This window comes from Passer domesticus, chromosome 6, assembly GCF_036417665.1.
Source record: "Passer domesticus isolate bPasDom1 chromosome 6, bPasDom1.hap1, whole genome shotgun sequence".
NCBI classification, from domain to species: Eukaryota; Metazoa; Chordata; class Aves; order Passeriformes; family Passeridae; genus Passer; species Passer domesticus.
In genome coordinates this window covers 32,289,694-32,315,369 of record NC_087479.1, presented here as the reverse complement: position 1 = coordinate 32,315,369, position 25,676 = coordinate 32,289,694, and the positions used below count along the sequence as shown (strand labels likewise).

Here is a 25,676-nt window from a genome sequence, read left to right as displayed (position 1 = left end):
GGGACAAGAATGTTCTTTAGAAAACATAAAACTGTGCCAAAAGTAATACACACAAAATAACAGAATGTTTATTAAAATTCTTACCCTGAAATAATTGACTAGGAGTTTTATGAAATATATCACTGATGTTGATTAATTCTGTCAACTGGAAAACAGTGTTGAAAACACATAAGGATTACCTTTTTGGTAGTAGAAAGTCATGTTCACTGTTCTGTGGAGAGCAAATATTCTTGCAGTAGCTGGTACAAAAATTCACATGAAAATCCAAGTGTTTCATTAAAGTTTTTCGTAAGGTAAACTCGGTCATATAGGAAAAAACGTGAACTGGCTATATTAAAGATAATAAACTGCTTTTAGGGAGTTCAAATGTACACATATAAGATACCAAAATTAATAATACTGAACAATTACTTTTAGTTTGGTAAAAGAAAGAATAGACTTTAACCAGCAAAAAAAAAAAAAAAAAAATTCTGTCTGGTATAAAGCAATTGTGGAATTGTCTCTTGGGTTTTTTTAATGTTCTTTACTTATATGTAATTACATAGTGATACTGTAAGCTAAATCTGTATTTAGATTTTTAACCTAAGACTAGTTCTCTTTCTAGAAGGCCAACTGTTCAAATAAGTCAGATTTTAGGCAGCTAAGCCTTTTATTTTTTTCATAACAGTTTTGACAGCATGAAAGTTGTGATTATAGTGCTAGAATCTAATCTTACTAGAAATCAATACATTTTTCTATGTTTGTCAATTGGTCTTTGTTATACTGGCAATCTGTTCGGGATTTAGAGAAACTGGCTTTTTCACGTACATCAGTAATTAAGAAGAACATTCTAATATCCCTCTGCTATATTATAATTTCATAATTATGATCACAACACTTTGATTGTTTGTACTTACTCTTTCTACAATGATGGGAATTTTAATATTTTTCAAAGTGATTCTGCCTGAATTCAGAATGCAGGAAGTCCTAGTATGGCTATTTTTACACTGCCAGACAAAGCTGATCTCCATACTTACCTGCACTACTTTCCCCTTAGGAGATTAAAGTGCTAGCTTCTACATGAAGAAGACAGAAATAGTACCTGTAGAAAAGGTTGGGTGGTTTTGGTGCTTTCTTTTTCCTGGCAGGTTACTTATCAGCTACCTTCACAAGCTGTCTTTGCTCTTCATGTAGATGCAGGCATCAGAGGAGCAGAGTGAGGGAAGAGAGTGGTCTGCCCAGAGGAGAGCAGGGTGGCAGTGGTGCTCATGGGGAGCATCACAGAGGTCAGCTCTGCCAGGGGCAGCCTGATCTCGTGCAGGAGCAACATGATTCCATACTGCACCACCAGGCTTCTTTGGCAACCAACAGTGAGAAAAACTCAGTGACTTGCTGCCTTCTCTTGAGTTAAAATTCTCCTTTAGTCCAAAGAGATGTAGCGTGGTCAGAGGCAAGTGTGACTCAGCCCCAACTACCAGCTCCCATTATGAGTGTGTTTTAAGAATGAATGTGTTAAATCATGGAAAGCGCTTTGCACTGTGGCCACTGGGTAGTGAAGTGAGCAGGTAACTGTAGATGTTGTCACTGTGAGGTCATTTTATTGCACAAGAGAGGAAGGAGATTTTCAATATTAAGTGGATTTCATATGGGACATCTCATTGTAGAAGTCTACAAGGTGAATGGGTTAACATTTATCACATAATAATTTAAATATATTTGAGTCAAAATCATGTGTTTCAGAGTAATGTAATGGGATATTTCAATTACCTGTTTTCACTAGTGACTGAAACAGATGATGAGTAATGTTTAATCCTGTAGAGCTCAAATCCATGTGGTTTATAGGAATCTTGGTTTTATGATGTTTTTGCATACAAATTCTTTTTTTGAGAGGGGAAGTATTCTGAATTTTCAGTCCCTGATTTTTTTCATTTTTTACTGAGAAGCTAATTAATTTGTTTCCTACAAAGGTGACTCAGTTCTGTCTGAAGCAATTAGTTCTGGACATAAGCCAAAGGGTGTGTTATTTATTGAATTTGTAAACTTGCTTAACGCATTCTGCAGATAATTTGCTTGTTAGTTCAGACATGATTAAATGTGCTAATTGTATTGAGAAATAGAGATCCCAGTGCAATCGAGTTTGAGGCAAATATATCTGCAGATGAAGGTATGAGAAATGTCATGTGTAATTTTAATTTGTAAGAGATATTTGCATAGTTGCATTTTATTATTGTCTTAATTCTAAAGGACATTTAAATATGTATGCATAATCTTCTGCAAGTAGTTTGATTTTTTTGCCCACTCTACATACAGTTTAAATTATTTGTAATGCTGACTAAGGAAATAAAGTAGTGTGAAACTGGTTTAGCACAATTTCAGTTTTGTATTCCTTATGGTACTGTAGTCTGTGATAGAGATTTACTGTAATACATTAAATTATATATATTTTCAGGAAAGCGTAATTATTAGTATAACGCATATATATGTATATATATGAAGGAAACTCTCGTGTGCCTTCAAAGATAAGTAATGATTATTTCTTGAAAGAAGCACTAATCTATACCCAGCTCATATGTATGTAAACACAGATGATGTTTACTGAGGTTAGCATAATCCAGACTTGCCCACATGCAGATATGAAAAGGCTGTTATTTCTCATAGTTGTATGAGCCAGTAAATTATCATTTCCAGCTCCATTTTGAGGGGCTATATTAAGTTTTAAGTAGAATGAACCGTTTTTATATTTTGTTTTTGCAAATAATTTTGTGCTTACAGCAGCTCAGCACCTTTTCTTTTTTTTCAGATCATATGAACATAGAAAATTGAGGGGAGAGTGACTCTATGCTTCTCTGCACAACTGTTTTCTGCAAGTGTAGCTAAACCTCTATCAGTGATATTGCACTGATACAGTATCATACCAAACAACCTGATGGGAATAAATTATTATAATTGAAAGTGTTCCATGAGTTGATTTTTTCTTTAGAGATAATTATTATTGTCATTGTCATGTATTGTTGTGTTTTGGTTTCAAAATAAACTCTTGCATTTCATTAAGTTTCCTGGGAGCTTTCTGTCTTATAAAGAAATGTACACAGATATTGTGTAGGTGTGTGTCAGATAAGACATGTATGGTTTTGTTTGTAAAAAAAACAAAACAAAACCAAAACCAAAAAACCAACCAAACTTGAAAAGTTTAGTATTTACTGATGGGGCTTTATTAGAGAAGGTGTGAAAAAATATAATAATTTCATTTTACTTCACAGACACGCACAGTCTAACTTTTTCATACAGTTAGCTAAATCGTGTCTTCTGTTATCTCACTGCAGTGTGCTGGAGCTTGCAGCCTGTCTGACTCAGAGTCCTGACTCAGTGAAGCATCCCATTAGTCAGTTTTTGCCCCGGAGCTGTCTGTTGGCTGGACCCCTGGTTTGCCTGAAGGCTGGAATTGCACAAGTGCTCTGCTGGGTCAGGACATCAGTACTAGTCTGCTCAGGTCTGCCTGAATCCTGTCTGGGAAAACGGTAACCACACAGCAAATATTCATATCTTTGAGTTAGGAAATGCAATTAAATGAGGAAGGATGGCAGCCCCTGGTGAAGGCTTAGAGGGAGTAAAAGTGGAGGCATTCAGAAATTTGCCCTACTGGGTTGTAAAACCTTATAGTGATGGGGGAAGGGTAATGCAGCTGGTTTGGGTTTGAGAGAATAGTAACAATTCATTACAGGTCTTTGAATGTCTAGTCTTTATCTAGTATTTTTTCCTGATTTTTGGCTTATTTACTCAGCTGATGATCGGTTTCCCATTTCATGTGCAGCAATGTCAGAATAAGAAAACATTATTAAAAAAACATGGTTCATTTTTAAAAGTTTTTTTGAGTGGGGAGAGATACTCTAGCAAAGAAGACTCAACAGATTTATCCCATTGACAAGCTCTCTTGTGACTTCTTGACCTAAAAGGACAAAATATTTCTCAGATCCTATACCTATAGTCATTTAACATTCAGCAAGAAAGCATGCAGGACTAGAATATTTACGATACATGGGCTTTTATTGCATAGGGTTTACTTGATCTAATATGAATGTTTAATGCACATATTAATCCAGATTTTAATCTAATTTACAGAGTTGCCAGTAGGATTGGATGCACACTTCTGGGGAAGTTGTAAGTGTGTGGATATAACAGAGATCAGAATGTAACCAACTTGCTTTCAGTTAAAAATCTGAATGGAACATGATATTTGCAACAAGCAGTTGCTATTTCTTTTTTTACTTTCTGATGTTTTTACTTGTTCTCCAACAGCAATAACAAACCTTTGCATAGCGGATGTTCTGCATAGGATTGCTGTAATCACATTTTAAGGAACTTTTCAAATCTCACCTACATTTATTTCTTACCATAAAAATGTTAAGCCTGTGTCATAATCTTTTTAGCATAAATATAACTAAAGCTATACTGACAAGTGTTTTTAAGAGTATTTTCTGTGCCTGTATGATATTCATTCAGAACTGTCTGCTAGCTCTAATCTTTTTGCAGTCCAGTTATTTTCACATGGAACTTGTGTTTTGTAGAGACCTTCTCAAAAACAGTGTTTCAAGTGCTTGGGCAGTTTTTGAAGAAATCTAAATTATGTTTAAAGATTGTATGTATAATATCTAGAGAACATTAAGAAAAATTCCCGATTTTCCTGGTCTTTTTTCTTATCTTGAATCTCTTGCTGCTATAAAAAAGTTTTTGCTAGCACCCTTAAGACAGGGTTGATGTTGCTAACAAAGATTTTCAACATTCCTGAAGTCATGTATCTTTTTATTTGCATCTGGTATTTCAGGGATAAGCAGCTATGTTTGGATGGATATTTACTTGAAATGTATATTCCAACAGGAGTTCTGCAACTTAACTTTTAATCGTGGGAAGTGCTGAGCACCCTGCACCAGTTGCAGTCGCTCCAAGCCACAGGGACCTAGTGCTCATGGCTTGCTATTCCAGAGGTGTGTTGGGTCAGTACCCAAAGCTCGGAGACTATAAAAAATGAGTGACCTAAGTTTTATCTGTGCTTGGTTTCTACTGCATTATATTAAACAGCAGGTTGTTTGGGAATATTTTATTTCTTGCTTGAAGTTACAGGTGAAATATCAATTCAAGCCCTCCTTTCTTTTTGTATTCTCACTTTTAAGTAAAACTTTTGAAAAAGGAAAAATATGGTCCTGGTGAGAGGTGGACAATAACAGAGATATTATATAAAATATAGTGACAAGGTCATTTGCTAAAACATCACCAATAGCAGGGTGAAAAGAAAGTTGAGCCCAGGAGGCTTCATGGGTTTTTCTTTGTTTTTCCTGTGACTCTGTGTTGTGACCTGCAATAACCCCTCCATTGGGGCCGCCACTTGAATTCCAGCTGCACTGGAATGTGGCAGCTTCTCCTCAGGGAGTGATGCAGCAGTGATGATTAAGACATTTAAATTAATTTTCTTTTGCAGCCTAACTTGGGATTTGGGAACAGGTTTTTTGAAATACATAGCTTCAAAGTTATACAAAGCATAACTTTTATTTGGCAAAAGATTCTGATAACTAACTTCTTTAATGTCCTCTCTAGCTCCTTTAATCCAAAACATAGCAGAGCAAGGAGACTGATTTTTAAAGTTATCCTTCTGATTTTTGGGCTTTGAGGTGTTTGAGGAACAAGAAGTTTCATGTGTGCATGTAAATTTATGCTGTTTGTTCTCCTTATCTCTTTTCACACAACGATTTTACAGCACAGATAGATGCTTTGTTCCAAAAGTTTAGTATTGATGAAGGCAACATAACCATGAAGAAAAGATTCTGGTGTGATTGCATCTAATTGCTGAACAATACATGACCAAATCATTCTGTCTTTGTCACTGAGACCCCTCAGTGATACACATACAGTGCTGGTGTTTGTGGTGGCCAGTGCTCAGTTGTTGATACTGATTTTCTCCAGTGGGTATGTTCTGATGCTGCCATGGTTTTCTCTCTTAAATGACAAAATGCATATTTTTTTTCTCTGAAAGTGGAAAATTAAGGTGGTTCAATCAATTTCATTAACATTATGTATGTGTGTGTGTATATATATATATATATGCATATATACATTGTATGTATTAATTGAATATGTAATATAGAAAATATACTATGCATTTGAGTGGGATATTTTAAAGGATTACAGCAGTAATTTCAGTATACTCTCATGGTGTCAGAAGTTCACTCCAGCTTTACAGTTATTGTGCAGACTTAGAGTGGTTGAGGGATTTTAATTTTGAAGAGTAGTGTCAAAATAAATATCCTGATTAAAAAAAAAAAAACAAAAAAAATGTTTCCTGAACCTGGACAACAATAAAATGAGTGAAATTATTGTTTTATGTCCAGAATTCAAGTTTAAATTAAGGTAGTTCTACCAAGTGGTGAAAAAACTTTCATTTTTTTCATTTAAAAAAAGAAAGAGGAAAACGCCCACAAAAATGCTCAGCCTAATGCCTTTTTCCAAGACACGTGGGCTGTGTCTGCTTAGTGGAGCTGTGGTGCATGCTTTCCTTCTCACTTCCCCAGCAGAACTCCTGCAGAGCCAGTGGGCATGCTGAGCGCAGAGTGAAAACAGGCTGTGCAAAAATTATCTGCTGCACAGATCAGAGAGGAAAGGGCTGCTTAAACATGTCATCAGAGTAACAAGGACTAGTCTAGAAATGTAAAAAAGTATGCCAGTAAATTGATGTGCTGGCAAGGGTGCCTTTTTACCTCCATATCAGGGATGGATAAGTGAGAGGCAGTTGTTTGCAACTCAATTTCTGTGATTTCAGTGACTGCAAGAATTTTTATATTTTATTAAAACCCTGCACTTGCTGGATAAAATTTACAAGTTTGAAATTTAAAATTTACAAGGAAATAATGGAAGAATGCACCTTTGTGTTATGCTTCTTAAAAAGGCTTTCTAAGCACAGCTTTGAAAAATATCTCCTCTCTCTTGCTTTTTACATGAAAAATTAGCCAGAGTTTACAATTCCAAGCATGTTTCCTCCCCCACTTATGAAGAGAGAGCCTCACCTCTGGGAGTCTCACAGTGTGAAGGATAGATACAAGACAAGGTGGTTTGGCAGATCCTCAGGAAGCTGACAAGTTAGGAGGGTTTATGAAAGCTAGGAAAAATAGTAATTGATTTTTTCTTTAATTTAATTTTCGACAGATGTGCTTATTGAGAAATAATTGCTCCTTTATTTGTAGTGAGATTTAAAGGTCAGAAAAACTGTTTCCTTTTCAAATAGAATAGAGGCACTTGAATACTACTAATGCCATAACCTACATTTATCCAATTATACGTTTCATTGAGGGATTGGCTAGAATCCAGATGCAGTAGTTGGAATAAAAGGCTCCCTGTCATTTATGTCTATGTGAAATAGCTCACTGCTTGCAATTGAATCTGCAATACCTCTTATGCTTAAAAAAACACAGTAAACTGGAATATTCTGGAGTGTGCAGTAACTTGCAGAGTGTTAAAGTGCATGAAAAAATTTGCTTTTTAGGCAGGTATTCTGTATTCAGAACTTTTTTTTTCCCTTAAAAATATGCTGTTTTCTTGTGGAAATACTGATCTGTGCCATTGTATTTTATTGTTTGCTTTGTGTATTTGGTATGCATAGTTTTGATGGGAAGGGCATTGCTGGAGGCATTCTACCCTAATTTTACAATAACACTAAAATGGTCTCTCCATACACATTGTGTGAGCAGAGCCATCGAGGGACATGGACACAGAGTCTCAGCAGCCCTCAGTTTAGCCTTGTATGTTTTGCCTAGGCTAGCTGTTCTTCACTTTGAAGGCAGGTGAAAAATAAAAGACAAATGATGTCTGGGCTTCCCGGAATTTGTTTAAATTTGAAAATCAAAGTTCCTCTATGATACTTGTCTAATTTTATGGATTTGCTATGGAAGATTTCTTCTTTAAGACTACTGCTTTCCAAGCACTTTTTAAAATGAGTTCTCTCCCTCTTGTCATAACTCTGCTTAAATATTCATACAACTTTGTGCACCAGTTTTTTTTTCTCTTCAGAAAAGGTGAGAAATAAGAACCAGAACTCCCCTTGTGGGTACTTTATGTTTACTTCTGCAATCTCAACAGTCCTATCCAAAATTAATTTATGTTGAAAATCTACCACTTACTGTGGACTTCCCTGCAAAAATCATACCAGTATCAGTAAAAAATGCACTATTGTCATTAAGATGCAGATCTTTCTACACTTACCTCAGTCATTATCTCCATAGCTTATGAATACCTACTGGTAAAACTACCACACCTGTTGAATGTAGATTTGATGCAAATGACCACTTTAAAAGTTAAGGTGCTGCACTTGCACGGGCTCTGAGAAGACCATGTTGTGGAAGGAAAACACTGTGTTCTCTACAATAGCATGAAATTAAAAGATTACTTATGCAAAAATAGTTGGCCAATACCAAGTAATTCTAGAAGTGGCATGCATTGGTTGGTACTTTGACATGTTCCACTGATGAGTGTCCAGGGAGGCTGGGAATAGCAAATTTCCCACAGGCTTCTCTGCTCTGTGGAGTGTGGCCACCTGCCATGCTCTTCCTGTTTAGTTTTTCTTTAATAGTTGTTTCTTTGGACAAGGCCTAACTTACCTCAACTATAGCTCTTTCTTGTGTCCTACTGTATTCACACCCACCAAGCAAAAAGTGGGTGGACTTAGGCTATGGGTTAACACAAAGCATATGGCTTGCCTTTTTATTCTCATGACAAGAAAAGCTGCAAAAATGCATGCAATAAATTAGCATGAAAGTATGGCATGGCTAAGACAAGATCATTGGAATGGGCTGCCAAGGCTGTCTTCCCCACAGCAGCAGCAGTTCTCTGTTTCAAACTTTCAGTTAGACCTACATATATTCATATATAGGTATGTCCAGATTCAGAAAACTGTTGGCTTTAAGGTATCTCCATCTTCCTGCAAGTAAATGAAGGGATTTCTCCAGGTTGGAACCATCTTTGTTTTTTATAGTTGTCAGTCTTCTCGGTGTTTTTGGGAGGCCAGAAGAGTTAGAATACCAGACCTGCAGGACATACAGTACTGCAGGCCCGGGTAAGATCAGATGGGGTACAGTGACAGTGCACTCCCACTACCCCATCTCATTCCAGGGAGGTCAAGCAGTCCTGTAACTGATGAGGGCAGAAATTCCTGGCCCCTCTAACAAGCCAGGAGTTCTTTGTTTGCTCTCCTTATTTTTAGTGGGAAAAAAATTCAAATATAGAGGACTGCCCTCAGAAGAGTAGTGACATAGAACAGGAGTCTTCATCCTCAGGAAAAGAAGATGTAAAGATGAATTTTCTTCACCAGCAGGATCCCCTCACTATCACTCCTGTTACAGCACCTGCCTTTGCTAAGGGGTGCACAAAACAAGCTGCTGCTGCAAGTAGAGATCAATGAGCCAGTCTTGACCATTCTTAAGTTTTAGCAGCATGTTCCAGAAGCTGATTGAATGCCCTGGCACCAGCTCTTTGATCACACTAGCAGTTTCAGTTGTGAGAGTCTTGCAGCAGGCCCTGCAAATAGCCAATGTGCTGCCTCTTTTCATGTGAAAGGGAGCAGGCCTGGCTGGGCATGGCTGCAGTCACTCAGAGACTGTTCTGCCTCCTGGCTGTGTCAAGGGCAGCATGGCTTGAAGTCCTCAAGTGAAGACTTCAGATTTGACACAAATAACACATCAGTGATCCAGAGATGTATGACAAAACATGAACAAAACCAGAGCACAAAGGTATAAATATAAATGTCCTTGGTGGTTTATTGTTCTTTGTATGTAAGAAGCTTTATTGTACAACTTACACAACTTTAGAATGGAAAAATGGTTAAAAATGTTTACAAAAAAAGCATGTTCTTAGAAAATTATGCTAGCAAAAACATTGGGAGAAGGGAAGCAAAAAAATCTTCAGTGTGCAAACTTTTTATAAAAATAGAAATACTAACTCTACAGGTAGCATTTCATGATAAATTATTTAAATAGCCTATCTACACAATTATGTGATTAACTATTACAATGGCAATAAGAAAAATAATTTATAAAAATACAAGCAATGGTATACAAGATGACAGGAAAAAATATAATACAACATTAGAAATTGTATTTGACTTTTTTTTTTCCAATGCCATTTCCTTTCTGGGAATACATTTTCTGCAAAGAAATTTTTACTATGTACAGCATTAACTTTTTAGTACTACAGTAGCTTTAAAATTTGTTAGACATTTGAACTCTGCTTGCTCCAAAGGTTTTTCTCAGTCACACAACAATGAGGTAATATTTGTACGTAAAACTTTCACCATGTTCATTTCTTTTTGTTTTTTGAAAAGACAAGGAAATATTATAGGTATAAGGATGCTGCCCCTTCTGTTGGGGAAAACAGTCTTTTAATGTACATCAAGGCCTCTCCCTCTTTTGCAAGGAGCTCCTGAAATTGTCGAGTCTGTGATGAATTCCTTCTCTTGTAGCTGCATGTCACTAGTTCCAATCTGAGCATGCAGCAGCCCAGAGAGCCTCTTACAGGGTTATTGAGGGCTGTCCTCATGCCTCCCACTGCCATCTCCTCAGGACAGCTCTCCTGACTCTGCTAGGCCACTGACCAGAGGTAAAGCATCACAGACATTTCTCAGCACCAGAGAACACTGAGAGGGTGAATGGCATTCCCTCACCTCTAGTGCTATGGATGGGACAGAAACTGCTACTATCTAAAAGGACTTGAATTTTAGCACTGCACAATAGTTGCCTGCCAGGCTACCAACTGCCTTGCACAAAGAAAGGAAAAGCTTTGAGCTCAGACTGAGAAAAACAAACATCCCATTGCCCACACCCTCACTTTTCCTTGTGCCTCAAAGCCTTTATGGGAAAATTGCTCTTTGTAACAAATATATCACCACTATCTGCTCCAGACAAGACTTTTTTCTCAACTAAACCCTCTCTAGTTTCAGTATAGAACAGAGACAATAAATAATCTGTATTTACAATCTTACAGTCATGAAGACTTGTAACAATGATTAGGTGGATAGTCTTGACGCATTTCTTGTTGTTTTAATCAATAATCCCTCAGTCATTATAACATCAAGAATAGGCAAAAATAAATATTTTACAATTTTATCTACAGGCCCCTTTTCCTCCCCTCTAAAGAAGCGAGGGGTTTAAAACACCTATGGCATGTAGAAAAGGAATGTTTTCATTACATTATTTTTGTGCCTCTTTAACCATAGAAAGTGAAGCATGTGCTGGTTTCCTGAAGGACAGCACAGTGCTAGCTGAGATGGTGGTGCTTTCTGGCACCATATCTGAAAGAACACATTTGAAGGTAAGCAAGGCCAGCATCTAAATCAGGAAAAAACAGAATCTAATCATAAATCCCAGTTCTCCCAAAGCTGGTGTGATCCAGTGTACCAGTTTTTATCCTCTTTCCCTCCTGCCATGACAGAAATCAGTTTTAGGATCTCTGTTTTGTCCTGTGTAGTACAGCAGCTGATCTAGCTCACCACAGAGTAAGGCTATGTTTTATCTGAAAGGTATGACATAGAAAAGAGTTTCTCCAAGTTAAATGGATGTAAACCAAAGTAGCACAGCCTTCCTTAAAAAAATTCTCTACCCCATAAAGAAAGACCTAGAGTTCCCCCTCCCACCCAAACTCCCTCGTCCCCACACAATGAAAGGTCTTCAGTTTAAGTAGTCCACAGCACATCCAAAGATGTTCTTTTACAAAATGCTACTCCATGGGACCTCCAGTTAGAGAGGCAGTGACTCTGCACTGTGAAAAACAGCAAACAAATGTCTTTCCTACTGAAAGAAGTGTGCTTGTTCAGTGACAATTCTCATTTGCAAGACACATTTGTTTCCTTCCACTTCAGCAGAGGTCAGATACCAAGTATGTTCTCACTTTCATTCTCTCAAAAGCATTCTCTTGAGGCAGGTCATGTGTTTCGAGTCCGCATTTATGCAGAAAGAAGAAAGGAAGGAATAATATAATGGTCCCAGGATTTGTAAGGCTAAACGTTTCAAAAGGTGCAATTACCAGCATTTTTAAATAGTCTCTGAATCCAACAATCTTGTGATTATGAATCTGTGAAAAAAGGAAAATATATTTAAATATTTCTGTGTATTATGCATTATTATGTCCAAGTCATTAATGCCCAGAGACATTTGTAGAGAAATTTGAAAGTACTTTCAATTAGGTACTTCCCTGAGTTACGACTTCATAATCTAATCTATGAAACCATTACATAATGAAGTGACAATTCAGAAGACTAGGACAGCTGGAACTAGTTGTATGCACTTACCTCCACTAAACTTCAAGACTGCAATACATGGACAACCTTTTGCTTTGCTTACTTCTAAGCAAATCAGCTTTTTACTTGCTAAAGTCAGTATATTGCATTTCTACCTTAGATTTTGTCAGATGTGCTCATTCATTCTAACCAGCACTTCAAAGAAAAGTCAGGATGTATTTAATTTTGGGAACTCAACATGGATTTCTGATACTTTGAAATAACTTAATAGAAATATACTTAGATTTTATATATTTAAATTTTTAACTGTGAAGAGTATCATGGTGTCCTGTTCCTGCCTGCAGAACTTGTTCAAACCTTAATCATGAAAGATCACAGTTCAACTTTCCCCATTGGCTCTTATGTCTTATGTCCTTGAACCAGCTCATATAGGATCTCTTAAATGCAATGTCATCCTTACCTCTGCATTCATATTTAAGGTCTGAGAAGAACACCATTTCTTGAGAGAAGACAAATAATCCTAGCCGACCACCAGCATAGGTTTTATCGTAGATTGGTCCTGAGTCTGCCATGATTTTCTTCCCTTCATACATTACAACCCTACAAAGAGACAACAGCTCAGCCATCTTTCACAAGGTCCTGTGAGGTTTATTTTCACAGACATCCACTTCTCCTGTGATATTTACTTCAGATAAAAGGATGATGCTCACCTGATGTAGCCAGTCTTTGGTCTATGGCTAAGTCGCCATCTGTATGCAGTGAAGTCTTTCCAGCCTATGTGACGAGGATCATGCCACAAAGTTCTCACCTGTGAAAGAATGTTTTTTTATCAACCAAAGGCCAGAGATAACACAGCAGTTATTTTGACATGAAGGTGCCTTATTATTAAAGGCTGCAAATAAGTCATTAGGCTCTGTAATAGCCTAAAAATAGAAATAATAGAAATCAACTGCATTTAAATTTACTTTTAAAAAATGTAAACGGGAAGCTACAACACAATCCCACATACAATTGATTCACTGCTGCTGGGAAGTCTGTCTGCAGCAAGCAATCCTGTTAATTGTGTATAATATATTACTTGATTAGGAAAAATTAGCAAGTTATTGGTATTTGCCAAGAAGCCTACATGATCAGCATGTGCAGGCCCCCTCTAAGTATCTAATTTGCTGGAAGAACAGCCTGCCTTATGCAGCGGAGTATGTTATTGCACTGGAATACTCATGTTATCATGCTAAGAGTACTTCAGCATCTAGTAGGTGCCACTCTTACCTGGCCAGGAGTGTTTCCTGTGTGCCACAGAGCATTACGAAGGTGTTCTCCTGGACCAGTAGTGGAATTCACAACTTTGATGGAGAGACCTGAATATCCTTGAGCTTTGGTTGGTGTGGAGTCCCAGTAAGACTGGGTGATCTGCTTCCACATGACAACATAGAAACGACTGCTAGATTGGTAGCCAAATACAAAGCCAGCATAATCATCATCCCTTTCTGTATTGATAAAGAAGGTACCACTGAAGTCCACAGCATTGAATTCATCAAAACCTATGGGGACATCAAAGAATAAAGTTTTAGGTGCTACTTTTTTACAATTCTTAAACAACAACTTAATAGTTACTTAGGTCCTCTTCCTCTCCCACACCCCAACTAAAAAAAACCCCAACAAAACCCCCCTCACCCCCACTAACAAACAAATAAACAAAACAAAAAATCCAACCACTCCAAACAACAGTGCCTGTTACATTTTTTCCCTTACCAACTGCAAGGCCAGGGTCACAGTTGACTGTCTGAACCAGTTCTTTACCCTGGTGACGAACAACCCAGTTTGGATCATTTTGGGATGTTCCTTTGGGATCCAGAGGAATCATCTGAAATTTTCGGAAATCAGTCTCACTAATTTCCACGTTTTCAGGGCAGATATCGTCAATATCTGGCACATTGTCTTGGTCAAAGTCATCTTTGCAAGCATCTCCACGTCCATCACCTGTAGGATGAAAGTAATTTTACTATTTTATTACCACCACTGTTTGCTTTTGAGTCATACAGCTTGGGAGTCAAGTCTGAATTGCAGATCTCTGACTGCTCAGGTACTTGGCAGACAGATGACAGAAGCCACAGCAGCTACTGTATAAATGCCCTTTCACTCCAGCCTGAGAGTGCCTTAAGAGTAAGTTCGATATGTGGTCATTTTTATATTGATCTTTACTCCTGAGAAGCAGTAAAACAACATTCTGAGTTTTTTTCTGGTACAGACATTCTGTTTTTTTGTTACTTAGTTTTACCCAATATTAAATAGTGTGAAAAAAATAGCATCCAACTATTGCAAGAAACTCTTAAAATGTCATTATGATACTGGCTCTCTTACCATCAGAATCAGCTTGATCTGGGTTGGCAACCAATCTGCAGTTGTCTTTGTCATCAGGGATACCATCATTGTCATCATCATGGTCACAGGCATCACCTTTTCCATCCTTGTCATGGTCAGCTTGATTGGCATTGGGCACATAGGGGCAGTTATCAAGGTTATTTTGATGACCGTCTTCATCTATGTCCTGGTTGTTGTCACACTGATCACCTATGAGATCAGAATCGGTGTCTTCCTATCAGAGGAGGAAAAAAAAAAAACATTTTAAAAGGCCACTTAAAGAAGGTTGAGATAGGAGTGTTTGAAAGAGGAGTCTTAATACATAGAATTAATTGGGATTTCTGCTTGCTTTATCAACAGCTAAGATGGATGGGTGGAGCTAAGTGGGTGGATTAATACACACTTAAAACTGCCTGTGCTATCTGGTTTTATGCTACTTTAGTCTTGTTCTGGTTTTAATTTGAATTCACAGCATCAGAAAGCGGTATTGTCATCAGCTATCTTGTGCCTTTGCCACATGCCTCTTCTGCCACTAGTCTAACATACTGGATGCAGGGTGCTTTATCTCCTACCTTCCCTGGCAGCAATGTGGTTTCAAGGGCCAGTTCAGGGCTGGACTACTCTGTACTTAGTCAGCAGAGACTCTAATATTAAAACAGTCTACCTATGCTTGGTGTTACATCCTCTACACTACAGCTTAATTTTCTCTATCATAAATGCTCTTCATGCACCCTGATTCATCAGTCAAGACAATTTTGTTCCCATGGTGGTGACAGACAGCATTAACTAACTAGTGTGCTTGCTGATCACATATTTTAGGCAGTCATTTGCATAATCAACTCCTGAACTAAGAAAAACAATCCCATCATCCCTGAGGTTGCCTCACATTTAGCCCAGTAGTCTTGTGAACACAGGTGGGTGACCCTGGTGTGGACAGAAGGCATACCATACACTGTTGGATTAGCTACTAATTCTGGCACTTGAAATCTAATATCTCCACTTCTAGAACTTGATTAGGATAGTGTTTGGAAAGCCATTAGTGTCTCATATTAAAATTTCAAAGTCACAAGAGAAAGGATCTTCCTGAAAGCAGCTGCCTCAAAAGATCTTCAGGCAATTCCCTCCCTCAAGTGGGGAAGTAATAAAGCAAGTGACAATGACTAAGATATTTTATATTATCTGTTTAAATCCTTCAAGTAACACTGCTTTTAGACTACATGGCCACACTACACTACATTCCACTGATTTGCAACTGCTTTTCTAACCCTTAAAGCAGTCCAGTTATATCCCTGAAGCTATTAAACTTAGTCTTTTAACTGACAGGATGTCACAGGCTTATCTACTTCTGCCTTCAGTTTTTGAATCAGTAAGTCATCTGAGAGTCTGGATCGCCCTGGATTTTTATGAAGGTGAATTTTACAAGTGTCAGAATATGCCTTTTTCTTAGAGAAAAGCAACTTGTGCTGCCTTCTACTTACTGCTAGAAAAGTTATCTTCTGAAATGCAGTTGGCTTCAAGCGTAGGGACAAAGTTTAAAGAACAACTTTGTGTCTAAGTGAACACAGCACTACAGGCTATGAAGAGAGTAGTTCAACTACCCACATTTTACACAATGTTCCCAACTTATTTCATATTCTCGTTGTGAGCATCACCACAACTGACAAACCTAAGAAATGTTTGGGCAACAAGCACATGCAGTAGTCTCACAGATCTTCACTACAGCTACTTTTCAGAAAATACCTAGCAGCTGTTCAAACTTTGAGGGGATATTATTTGATAAAGGCACCAAATGGGAAAGTAGTAAGAATGATTTGTGACAAGTCAAATTTCAGGTGTAACCTGTTCCAATATTTTTTACAACACAAAACCTGCTGTATTTTTTAGCACACCAGTCCTCAGCTTGTATCATTCAAATCCCTTACCTGGTCAGGGTTGTGTTCCAGTGGGCAGTTATCACACTGATCTCCAACACCATCCAAGTCTGTATCCCTCTGGTCTACATTGTAGACATACTGGCAGTTGTCCCTTTCATTAAGCACCCCTGTAAAAGTTCATGAATGAAAGTCAGACATCTAAATGCTGCAAAGGACTGTAAAAAGCCACTACACACTTGATATTTTTTTAAACCATTTTGAGCAGCATTTAAAAGCTTTGAAACATGAATCATCACTAGGTCTGTCACACACTTCTGCTCCTACTGCCTTGTGGGAATGGAGCTAGAGTTGAACTGTGCCAAAATGTACATATTCCAAAGTGAATTTCCATTAGCTCTAACTGTTCCTTCAGTAGTCTTCATGTCCTGAAAACACCACAAGGGATCTTTTGTGCATTCAGGGATGAAATTTTGGTAGGAAACTAGGATTACATTGTGTTCATTTGATTTATGGCTGATTAGAAAACCATCTAAAGGAGTGATCAGAGGCCACCTACCATCTCCATCAATATCTATTGCACATGCATCTCCTTCTCCGTTGTTGTCAGTGTCAGTTTGATCAGGGTTGTGATTGTACGGACAGTTGTCACAGCGGTCACCAACATCATCCCTGTCATAGTCATACTGCTGTGGGTTGTAGATGAATGGACAGTTGTCCTGCAAAAATGAGAAAAGCCAAGTTTTAAAAAGAGTCAACTTAAAGCTTTAACCAGATTCTACTTACGCTTGTACTGCTACATGAAAGAAGAAATGAAAGGTGCGGAAACAGTTAGAACTCAGATGCTACTATCTCAAAACACCCTGTTGCTGGCATGAGTGTATGAATGGCTGATTGAAAAACGAAAATTCACTTCCACAGCTCAAACAGCTGCAGAAAGTTTCCCTGCATGGTTATGCATATCTAAGGTTTCTAGGATAGCTGTCAGTGCCAGCAATTTCCTATGGTCCTCTCTTAAGATTAAGGTCAGAAGCTAGACCCCAGCTTTGGGAAGGGGAGTGGGAAAGCCACATTCTCAAAACCTGTTTTTTTCTCTTTCCTTACCCGGTCATCAGGAATGCCATCGTCATCATCATCACTGTCACAGGCATCACCAATCCCATCCTTATCATAGTCTTCCTGCCCTGAGTTAGGCAGATTGGGGCAGTTATCCTACAAAGAAAGAAGTACACAGAGATGTTCACTCCTGATATATTTACAATATGGATTTGAGCAGGTAAAATCTAATAATTAGGCAAAATTGTAACACCTCAATCAGGTAGGAGTAACCTTACTGTAATTCTCTCAACTCAAGCTAGTCATTACAGTGATAAGTCTTAGAAAGCCACAGTTAAATAATTTTTAACTTGCTTTGGAGAATTTTACCCTGCTGCTCTTCCCTTGGAGACTGCTATCAGAACAAAGCTGATATAGGTATGGCCTAAATTAGAATCTTCCTAGAACATTTACATCAGTCAGGCTTAATTTTTTCCCATAACACAAGAATATATAAAGCAATACAGCAACAGCAAGAACCTCCTAGAAATGCCTTGACAATGGTATCCCTACATCTCCTCTATACCTAGAAGGTTATTTGCAGAGAAAATAATTCAATAGCTTAGGCTGTTAGAATGGCAGATAGTAAAAGAGGATAAACTTACTTTTTTACAGTGATAAGTAGCATTGGCAACACAAACCAGGTTCTCATTTGGCCATCCATCCAGGTCAGTATCTTCTCCACAGATTATGCCATTGCCAGCGTAGCCTGGTTTACATTCACAGCGATACATGGGGTCACTAAAGTGGCCAAGGTAATTGCATTTGGCATTCTTGTTGCAGTCATGTGTTCCATCCGTGCATGGATTACGTGGCTTGCATACCTAGAAGACCACAAATAAATTAAACCCACTGAAAACATTGTTTATCCCTCACTTTTCCCCCAAAGATTCAAATACAATTCCTAATCAATCAGGCAAAAAAAGGCCTCATACATGGCTTTCTTCCAGTCCTCAACTCCAGTACCACTCTGCACTAATTGTTTTTCTTGCTCAAACCTTATGTATTATCAAATGGAACCAAGCACTAAGATATGAGGCACATACTTTTGTATCATTAGTGAATACTGATTTACTCCTGAGTTACTCCTAAAATTATGTGTAACCTCTGAACCCTACATGGTTGAGAAGGATAATGATATTTAAAACTCATTTTGATCTTCAAAATAAGTTGGTCAATGCTTCTTCTGTTCTGAACCAAAGATAGTGTTTTATTAAATGCTCCAAGTCTCTTTTGCCTAGAACATATAGGTGTTTTCTGGTTTTTTTAGAAACTTTGTGAGCTTTTGTAAGCCAGAACAATTCTCAAATTGACAATACCTGTTTGTTACTCATGGCATCCTCAACACTGCGGCCAAATGGCTGTGTTCCAGTGAAACGTGGTGGGCAGGGCAGACAGTTGTACCCAGGTTCAGTATTCTCACACCTGTGCACTCCGTTGAAGACAAAGCAGGCATCAGGAACCTCTTTGCACTGAAATAGGAGTTTGAGATAAAGGAGAACAACAGTTAGCATTATAAAACAGTGATTCTGTCCTCCCTTTCAGTTTTCTTTTGTTCCCTTTCAAGGAGCAAAGTACAGTTTTCTTACCTCATCAATATCTTGGCAGTGAATACCATCACCATGGTAGCCAGCAGGACAGGCACCACACTTCCAGGAGCCATCAGGGGCACTGGTGCACACAGCCCCCGCAAAGCAGGGATTAGACAGACACCCATCTGTGGAACAAGCAAGGAAATGTTGTGATGAAGGACGCTTTACCATGATGCTACAATAGTGTATTTGGCTGATATCCTGGTCTAAAATGCTAGCACTTGAGGTTTGCAGACTTTACACTGGTATTTTCAAGATTATCAACAACCTTCAGATGTTCATGGGCAGGGTACTCACCAATTGGACAGTCCTGTTTGTTGCAGACCTGAGTTCCTCTAGCTTCACCTACACAAGTCTTCCCACCATACTGAGGCTCAGGATTATTGCAGAGACGGCTTCGCTTCTGAAGTCCTCCTCCACATGTCACTGTGCAAGCATCCCATGGAGACCATGGTCCCCAGTTGCCATTAACTAAAGGGAAAAGAAGATAGAAAACATGTATAGCTTTAAATTCAGTGCTACAACTAGTTTCTACCTGACTAAGGACTTTTGTAGGGAGAGCAGTTCAGACATTGTTCTGACATAAATGACAGAATTAATGGACTCTGTGGAAGAGGCATAAAAATAACTTCATCAAACTAACCTGTGAAGTTTTACATAGTCCACCTCTAAGTTTAAAGAGAGAAAAATAATAGAACAAGCTTACTTAATAACTACTCAGGATGTTCACTATTTAAGATATCAATTACTAGTTACCACCAGGACACACTTACTTGGGCAAGGATCTTTCTGGCAGGCTTTGTTTTCTCTTGCTTCACCCTCACAAGGTTTGCCATTCAGCTGTGGTACTGGAGAGTTGCAAAGACGAATTCTGGTAATGATGCCCGTGCCACAAGTGACAGAACATGATGACCATGGCGACCAGTGACTCCAGCCACCATCCTGTTTAACTACAAGACAGATTTCTGTTATTCATAATTTCTGAACACTTCAGCTGTACAGCACCTAGGATACAGCCAGTACCAGGACCAAAGACTCCACGTGTAATGGATAGCCTCCTGACTGTCACAGATAAAGTTTTGCAACTAGGGAAATTTCATACCTAAACTGGCATCACATTTCATCCTGGGAGCAGTGCCCAAACATGCCTGTTTACTGCATTAACTATCTGCTCCCCTCCACCTTGTTAATACAAGTCCTTAAAGCTAGACGCCAAGGATCCATGCCAGTGGCAGAGCTACATGGTAATCCTTGCTTTTAACATTCAGCCAATAAAAGCAGCCTCTGTTTTACTACCAGCATGAGCAGATTAAGTACTTACATCTCTTATCACACTCCTGAAGGTGGCAAGTCCGAGTCTGTACAGAGGAGCCTTCACAGCGGTTATTGAGACTGTCACAGGAGCGGCCTCTCTGCTGAATCCCATTCCCACAGGTCACAGAACATGAGGTCCATTCAGACCAAGGAGACCATCCATCGTCTGCGTAGTCGCTAGCTGCAGAGGCATACATCTCTCGGTAAGACTCCAGGTAGATGCCTTTCCATATCTTTTCTCCCACCCCTCTCTCCGCAAACAAGGACACAACTGTCCTCAGAAGCCACATGCAACTTCTTTCTTTGTTTAAGATAAAGGCCATGAACTCAAACATTTCAGTATGTTTCATATTGTAGAAAATATTTGAACCTGTATCATGTAAGTGATTAGCCTCAAAGACACATCAGATTAACCTACTCCAGAAGTACAAGGTTACCCTTGGATATCTAGTTCTGGCATACTGCAGAACAGCATGTGTCTAGTTAGATGTGAACAACTGCTACAGGACTGTGAAAGTATTAAGCACTTACGCCAGCACCGAGGGCAGCACTCCCCATCAGGCACGGTGGCATTGGAACAAGGCATGAGAGGACAGGACACTTTCCGGCATATAGTGGCAGAGTTCTATAAAGAGTTGTGAGAATTACAGTTACCAAGTAGAATATAAACAATGTCTGGAGTCTGGGTAAGTAAATAGGGACTTTTTCTGCAGAACTTTAAGACCCAGTAGCATATCTAAAGCAGAGACCCTTGTATTTAGAGCTAAAATACAACCCAAGGGGTAGTCCCAGGTATTTTCAGGCAAACCTCATCTAGTTTCTATTCTCACCCATTATTTTTTAGTCAAATGCAGAAATATTTTTGTTCTGCAGAAGTTTATCAGTAGTAGCTAGCAGATGCCAGCTCAAGTGAATGACTATTATGTGATACTCAAAGTACAAGGTCAGATTTCAAAGAAATGTAAGAAGAATGAGAAGCCAACTTTCTTTTTAGTTAATATGAATTTAAGCTGATTATATGGTAAAGATAAAATGAGTTTAGTGGACTCTGCTCAAGTGCTGTGCAATCTGTAACTTATAATTAGAGGTTTTTGATCTGTAAGCCGAACAGGCAGGTTAAGAACACCCACCCCCAATCTCAATAAGAGGTAAAGGGCAGTCTGTAGTTTTGCTTCTTGAAGGTAGCAGCTTGGTCATGAAGAGAATGCTCTCATGATTACTATTTTGATCTCCCCAAGCAAATTACTAGATTAAGGCAATTACAGCCAACACTGAGTAAACAGGTTGGTAGAAACAAGGCAAATGCAAAAGTCACAGTACCATTTGCTGACTACAAGACAAAAGACATAGCGAGCTAAAGAAGTAGACACAGAATTTGAGTTGCCTTGTATTGCACATATACAAATATTTGACTTTTAGTTTCTAAAGAGTGGCATGCTAATTAACCACTCTTTGGTAGACTGGTACCCCAAAAATGCTTTTGCTAAGGTATACTTAAATGGAACAAGCAAATAATTTAAAGAAATCCTGAAACTGTATATGTTTTGTGTATATTTACAACATTCAGCAGAAGTGAAACACAAAGCTTAAGTATCTTGCCAGGTGATCTGGGAATTTAAACAGCTAAACTGAAGTCCAACAGGGATTGCTGTTCCATATAATCTGTAAAAGCTAATAGGACACACCTAGAAGCATTTTCTAGATTAAAAAAAACACAAGTTTAAGCGCCTTTACTTAGTAGAAAAAGACATTCTAGTACTAAGTCAGCAGGAGGTTCAGTGAGGACAGAAGGTAGATCTAGAAAAGCTGATAGTACTGTACATTTGTTGCGTTGGTACTGACTTTTATATAAGTCCATCAGTAAACTAAAGAATACAGGCACTCCCCAAATTAAGGAGCTAAAACCATTAATGGCTGTATCAGAGTGATACATATAATTTCAGAGTTTCATGTAATTTTTAGAATACTGCGGTTGAGACAAGGTATGGAAGCTGCCTTTATAGCAGAGATCTAGTAGAATTAAATAAACTGAGTAATCCTATGGCTTCTCTAGTATGCTCAGTTCTGTGTATGATTCACTTTTTCCAACAAATAATGCAGTTTATAAATATCTATTAATTCCAGCTTATGAGTTTATATTCAGGTGATTTGTGAACGTGAGGAATCTTACCTGGCAAGTACATTCTGTGCAGCTGTCAATAGTCCACTCCTCTTTATTTTTGTGCAAGACTCCATTATGAATGCACGCTCCAGGAGTGATCTGGACTACTTTGGCAATGATTTCGTTTTCTTCAGTCTTGGGGGTGAGAAGCAAAAATAAGATATTTAGGATTTAATACAGAAATACCCTTTTTCACAAAGGTCAAAGTAAATATTTTGCTGTTTACACAGGCTCTCAAAAGTCAGGTTATAATTAATTCACTAAGTGCTAGTTAATCAAAGATGCCATGAAGCTGACCATCACTTACCACTTTTCGAACTCTGTCTTGAAGTGTTGTAACCATGGAACGTAGCCCTTGCAGTTCCACAAACATATTTGTCAGCTCATCACAGGAAAATCCACAGACTGCTTGGATGTCCTTTGTTTTATGGCCAATGTAATTAGTGCGGATAGCTGGGCTGGAACCATTGATGGGGTTGTCCAAAGTAATGATTGCACTAGTGGCTAAGAGAAAAAAAACAGACATGAAGTAAATGCATTTTATACCAGATGCATTTATCATTCCAGGCTAACACCTGCTAAACAGCTGCCACCAGATTCATTAGGGTGCCTGCAGAAATATAATCTTATTTCTTATGCAATGTGGATTTGCATGTCAGCATACTTCTGAGTTCTGTTTCAACTTGTCTTTCTAACGTAACGAGAAATCTTATTTTGAATAGGTCATTGGACTCAGAAGATTGTAAACTTACAGCTGGAGCAGCCTTTGTTCCGCAGGATAGTTTCCAGAGTTGTTCCAAACACAAACCGCACATTCTGCAGCAGACCCTGTGGACAGAGGAAGAATTACAGCTACTTGCAGCAACTGCAAGGGAAAGAAGTACCCTTGGAGAGACTGAAGGTCATGCAAGATCTTACAGAGCAATTTCATGACAGACAGACAGAGAAGTGAAACATATTGCTCTATTCTCCTTAATAAAAACCAGCCCTGCTTCCTAACGGTCTTATCCTTGAGCATAAGGACTTGGCGACTCTCCAAGCAGGAAGGAAAAAACCCATGGATTTCTGAATCTCCTATAAGAAGCTGAGCAGTGAAGCTGCAACTACCTGTCTGGAAGCTTCAGTGTCTTCTTATTGCTGCAGAATATTCCATCCCTGCAAATCTAATGGTTTACCCTTGAAACTGCTTTAGTAAAATTTAGTAGATTTAGAGGTCTTGGTTGCTATTTAGGCTCGTTGAGTAGGTAATGCACCTTCAAAACAGATGACTGAAAAGTCTAGGCAAAAACATAAGGGAAAGTCTTACCTGGAAATTGTCATTGACTCCCCCTTTGGCAATACGGAGCCTGGCACTGCTGGCCAGATCCCTGGTGAAGATGTTCTGGATGGGAATGTCCAGTTCAGCGTTCTCCATTTTCTCACACCCCACATAGAGCTGAGCTCGGTCCTCCTGCACAAACAGGGTGATATTCTTCCAGTGTCCTGTAGCTAGCAAGACATCCTCTACTGACACTAATTGCTGCTTGCCATCAACAGAAAGGCTCAGGTCCAGGGAGCCTGCCTTGCCATTTGATACTAGACTGAAGACATGACCAGAGCCGTCTTTCTGTTCCACAGAGAGCAGTGTGCCTCTGCTCTTCTTGGCTTGCCGGAGAGTGGCCAGGAGAATGAAGCCCTTCTCAGCATGAATGGCATCTAATAAGTCTTGGAACTTCGAGTCAGGGACAGCAGGGATGCGACTGGCATCTTCAATGCGGTAAGCAGGGCTGGAGGATTCTGGTCCCTTCACCAGGTACACCCCGGGGGCCCGGCGCCCGGCTCCCTTCCGCATGAAGCCAATGAGCTCAAAGAGATCGAAGACGCTGTTATCATCATTCCTGGACTCTGCAGAGAGAGATCAGGACAAACATCATGAGAAACGGACAAGAGGCTGAGTAGGTGCAAATCTCCCAGGATTACTTAACATTTTGACTCCTGGTGCACATCGTGCAAGGCACAGTGCCTCACACCAGAGCACAGACAGTAGCTCTGATGGTGCAGCAGTCCCACCGGGAGCTGCTGTGCAGCAGTACATGTGCATTCTTGTACAGGAGCCAGTCGGCACAGGAGTGCCAGGTACCCGCTGACTGACACACAAAGGTAGCAGCCGTTCCGGCACCTCATTACACTCTAGGAGCACAGAAATAGACAGCAAAGCCCAGTCTGCAATATTCCTATGCTGAGACATGTCAAAGTGAGTTTGTATAATCTAGCTGAGCGACAGCAGCACAGTAGCAGCTTCTCTGTCACCAAGACAGCAGTCTACTACCCCATTCCTTCTTCAGGCTGTTCCTAAATCATGTCCCTCCTTTGCTCTGCTCATCGCAGAGGTAGACAAGCTACATGCTCGAGTTCTGGAGACTCTGCGTTCCTATTTCCAAAGGCTACACAAATTCCACACCAGAGAGAACTTTCCTGTTCCCAACTAGCTGATGCTCAGGTTAAAACGCTTTTGTTCATTGAGAGCTTTGGAGCTCTTTACCACCGAGCACAACTTCAGCTGCCTACACAGGCACCAACGTTTTTTATTTTTGCCCCCGGTACCAGCACAGAGCTGGCCTTACCTGCAGTGCGCTTGGTCTCTGAGCCGCCGAGCACGAGCAGAAGGAGGCAGAGAGCAGTCGCTGGCCCCATGGCAAAGGTCTGTCTCTGAACCAGCCTGGGGACACACACGAGGAAGGTCACCGCGCTGCCGTCGCACCCACGACCGGCGCCAGCGAGGCTCCCTCGGGCGGGGAGGCTGGGCACGGGCACGGCGCAGGTGTCCCCGGCCGCCCTCGGACGGGACAGCGAGCGCGGCGGGAGCCGCTCCAGCACTTACCTGCGGCAAGCGCGATCTGGGCGGTCAGCGCCGGCCTCTCGGTACCGGCAATATCCGCGGGCGGCCCCGACTGTCCCGGCGCGGGAGGGCGAGCAACGAAGGGCAGCTATAGCGGCGCTGCCGGGACTCTGCGGGCGCCGGCCGCCGCGCCCGGCTATAAAGGGATGGCTCGCAT

At 39.7% G+C, this 25,676-nt stretch overlaps 2 protein-coding genes across 16 annotated transcripts in view; one reads left to right on the top strand and one right to left on the bottom strand.

Moving 5' to 3' along the window:
* FSIP1 (fibrous sheath interacting protein 1) overlaps positions 1-3,495 on the top strand; it is a 69,915-nt gene extending 66,420 nt beyond the window's left edge. For 5 of the 15 annotated variants that reach the window (XM_064424183.1, XM_064424185.1, XM_064424189.1 and 2 more), the window contains exon 14: positions 1,174-2,744. In XM_064424183.1, the coding sequence (XP_064280253.1) occupies positions 1,174-1,199 (26 nt within the window). In that variant the 3' untranslated portion in view covers positions 1,200-2,744. Of the gene's footprint in view, positions 1-1,173; positions 2,745-2,779; positions 2,932-3,302 lie in introns of those variants that run through there. The other 10 variants (XM_064424192.1, XM_064424195.1, XM_064424194.1 and 7 more) reach the window with 5 other exon arrangements.
* Positions 3,496-9,749: 6,254 nt separating this feature from the next.
* THBS1 (thrombospondin 1) lies at positions 9,750-25,648 on the bottom strand. The gene is made up of 22 exons (XM_064424181.1): positions 25,502-25,648; positions 25,245-25,339; positions 23,948-24,525; positions 23,394-23,469; positions 22,949-23,145; positions 22,651-22,776; positions 21,012-21,105; positions 20,488-20,661; positions 19,940-20,116; positions 19,464-19,637; positions 19,164-19,291; positions 18,894-19,046; positions 18,180-18,398; positions 17,584-17,691; positions 17,039-17,198; positions 16,531-16,649; positions 14,609-14,843; positions 14,000-14,227; positions 13,517-13,788; positions 12,958-13,055; positions 12,708-12,847; positions 9,750-12,081 (listed from the first exon to the last, which is right to left on the bottom strand). Exons 2-22 carry the CDS (start codon positions 25,312-25,314, stop codon positions 12,074-12,076), a joined length of 3,534 nt encoding a protein of 1,177 aa, XP_064280251.1. The 5' UTR covers positions 25,315-25,339; positions 25,502-25,648; the 3' UTR covers positions 9,750-12,073.
* Positions 25,649-25,676: the final 28 nt, after the last annotated feature.

What these genes read in the sequence shown, in the direction of transcription:
- THBS1 (XM_064424181.1), bottom strand. Translation starts at nt 25,314, where the DNA reads ATGGGGCCAGCGACTGCTCTCTGCCTCCTTCTGCTCGTGCTCGGCGGC. An exon ending in ACTGCCAAGATATTGATGAG is followed by an intron (nt 19,047 to 19,163) that starts GTAAGAAAACTG and finishes CTCCTATTTCAG; the next exon opens with TGCAAAGAGGTTCCTGATGC. An exon ending in CAGGAAACACTCCTGGCCAG is followed by an intron (nt 13,056 to 13,516) that starts GTAAGAGTGGCA and finishes ATTCTTTCACAG; the next exon opens with GTGAGAACTTTGTGGCATGA.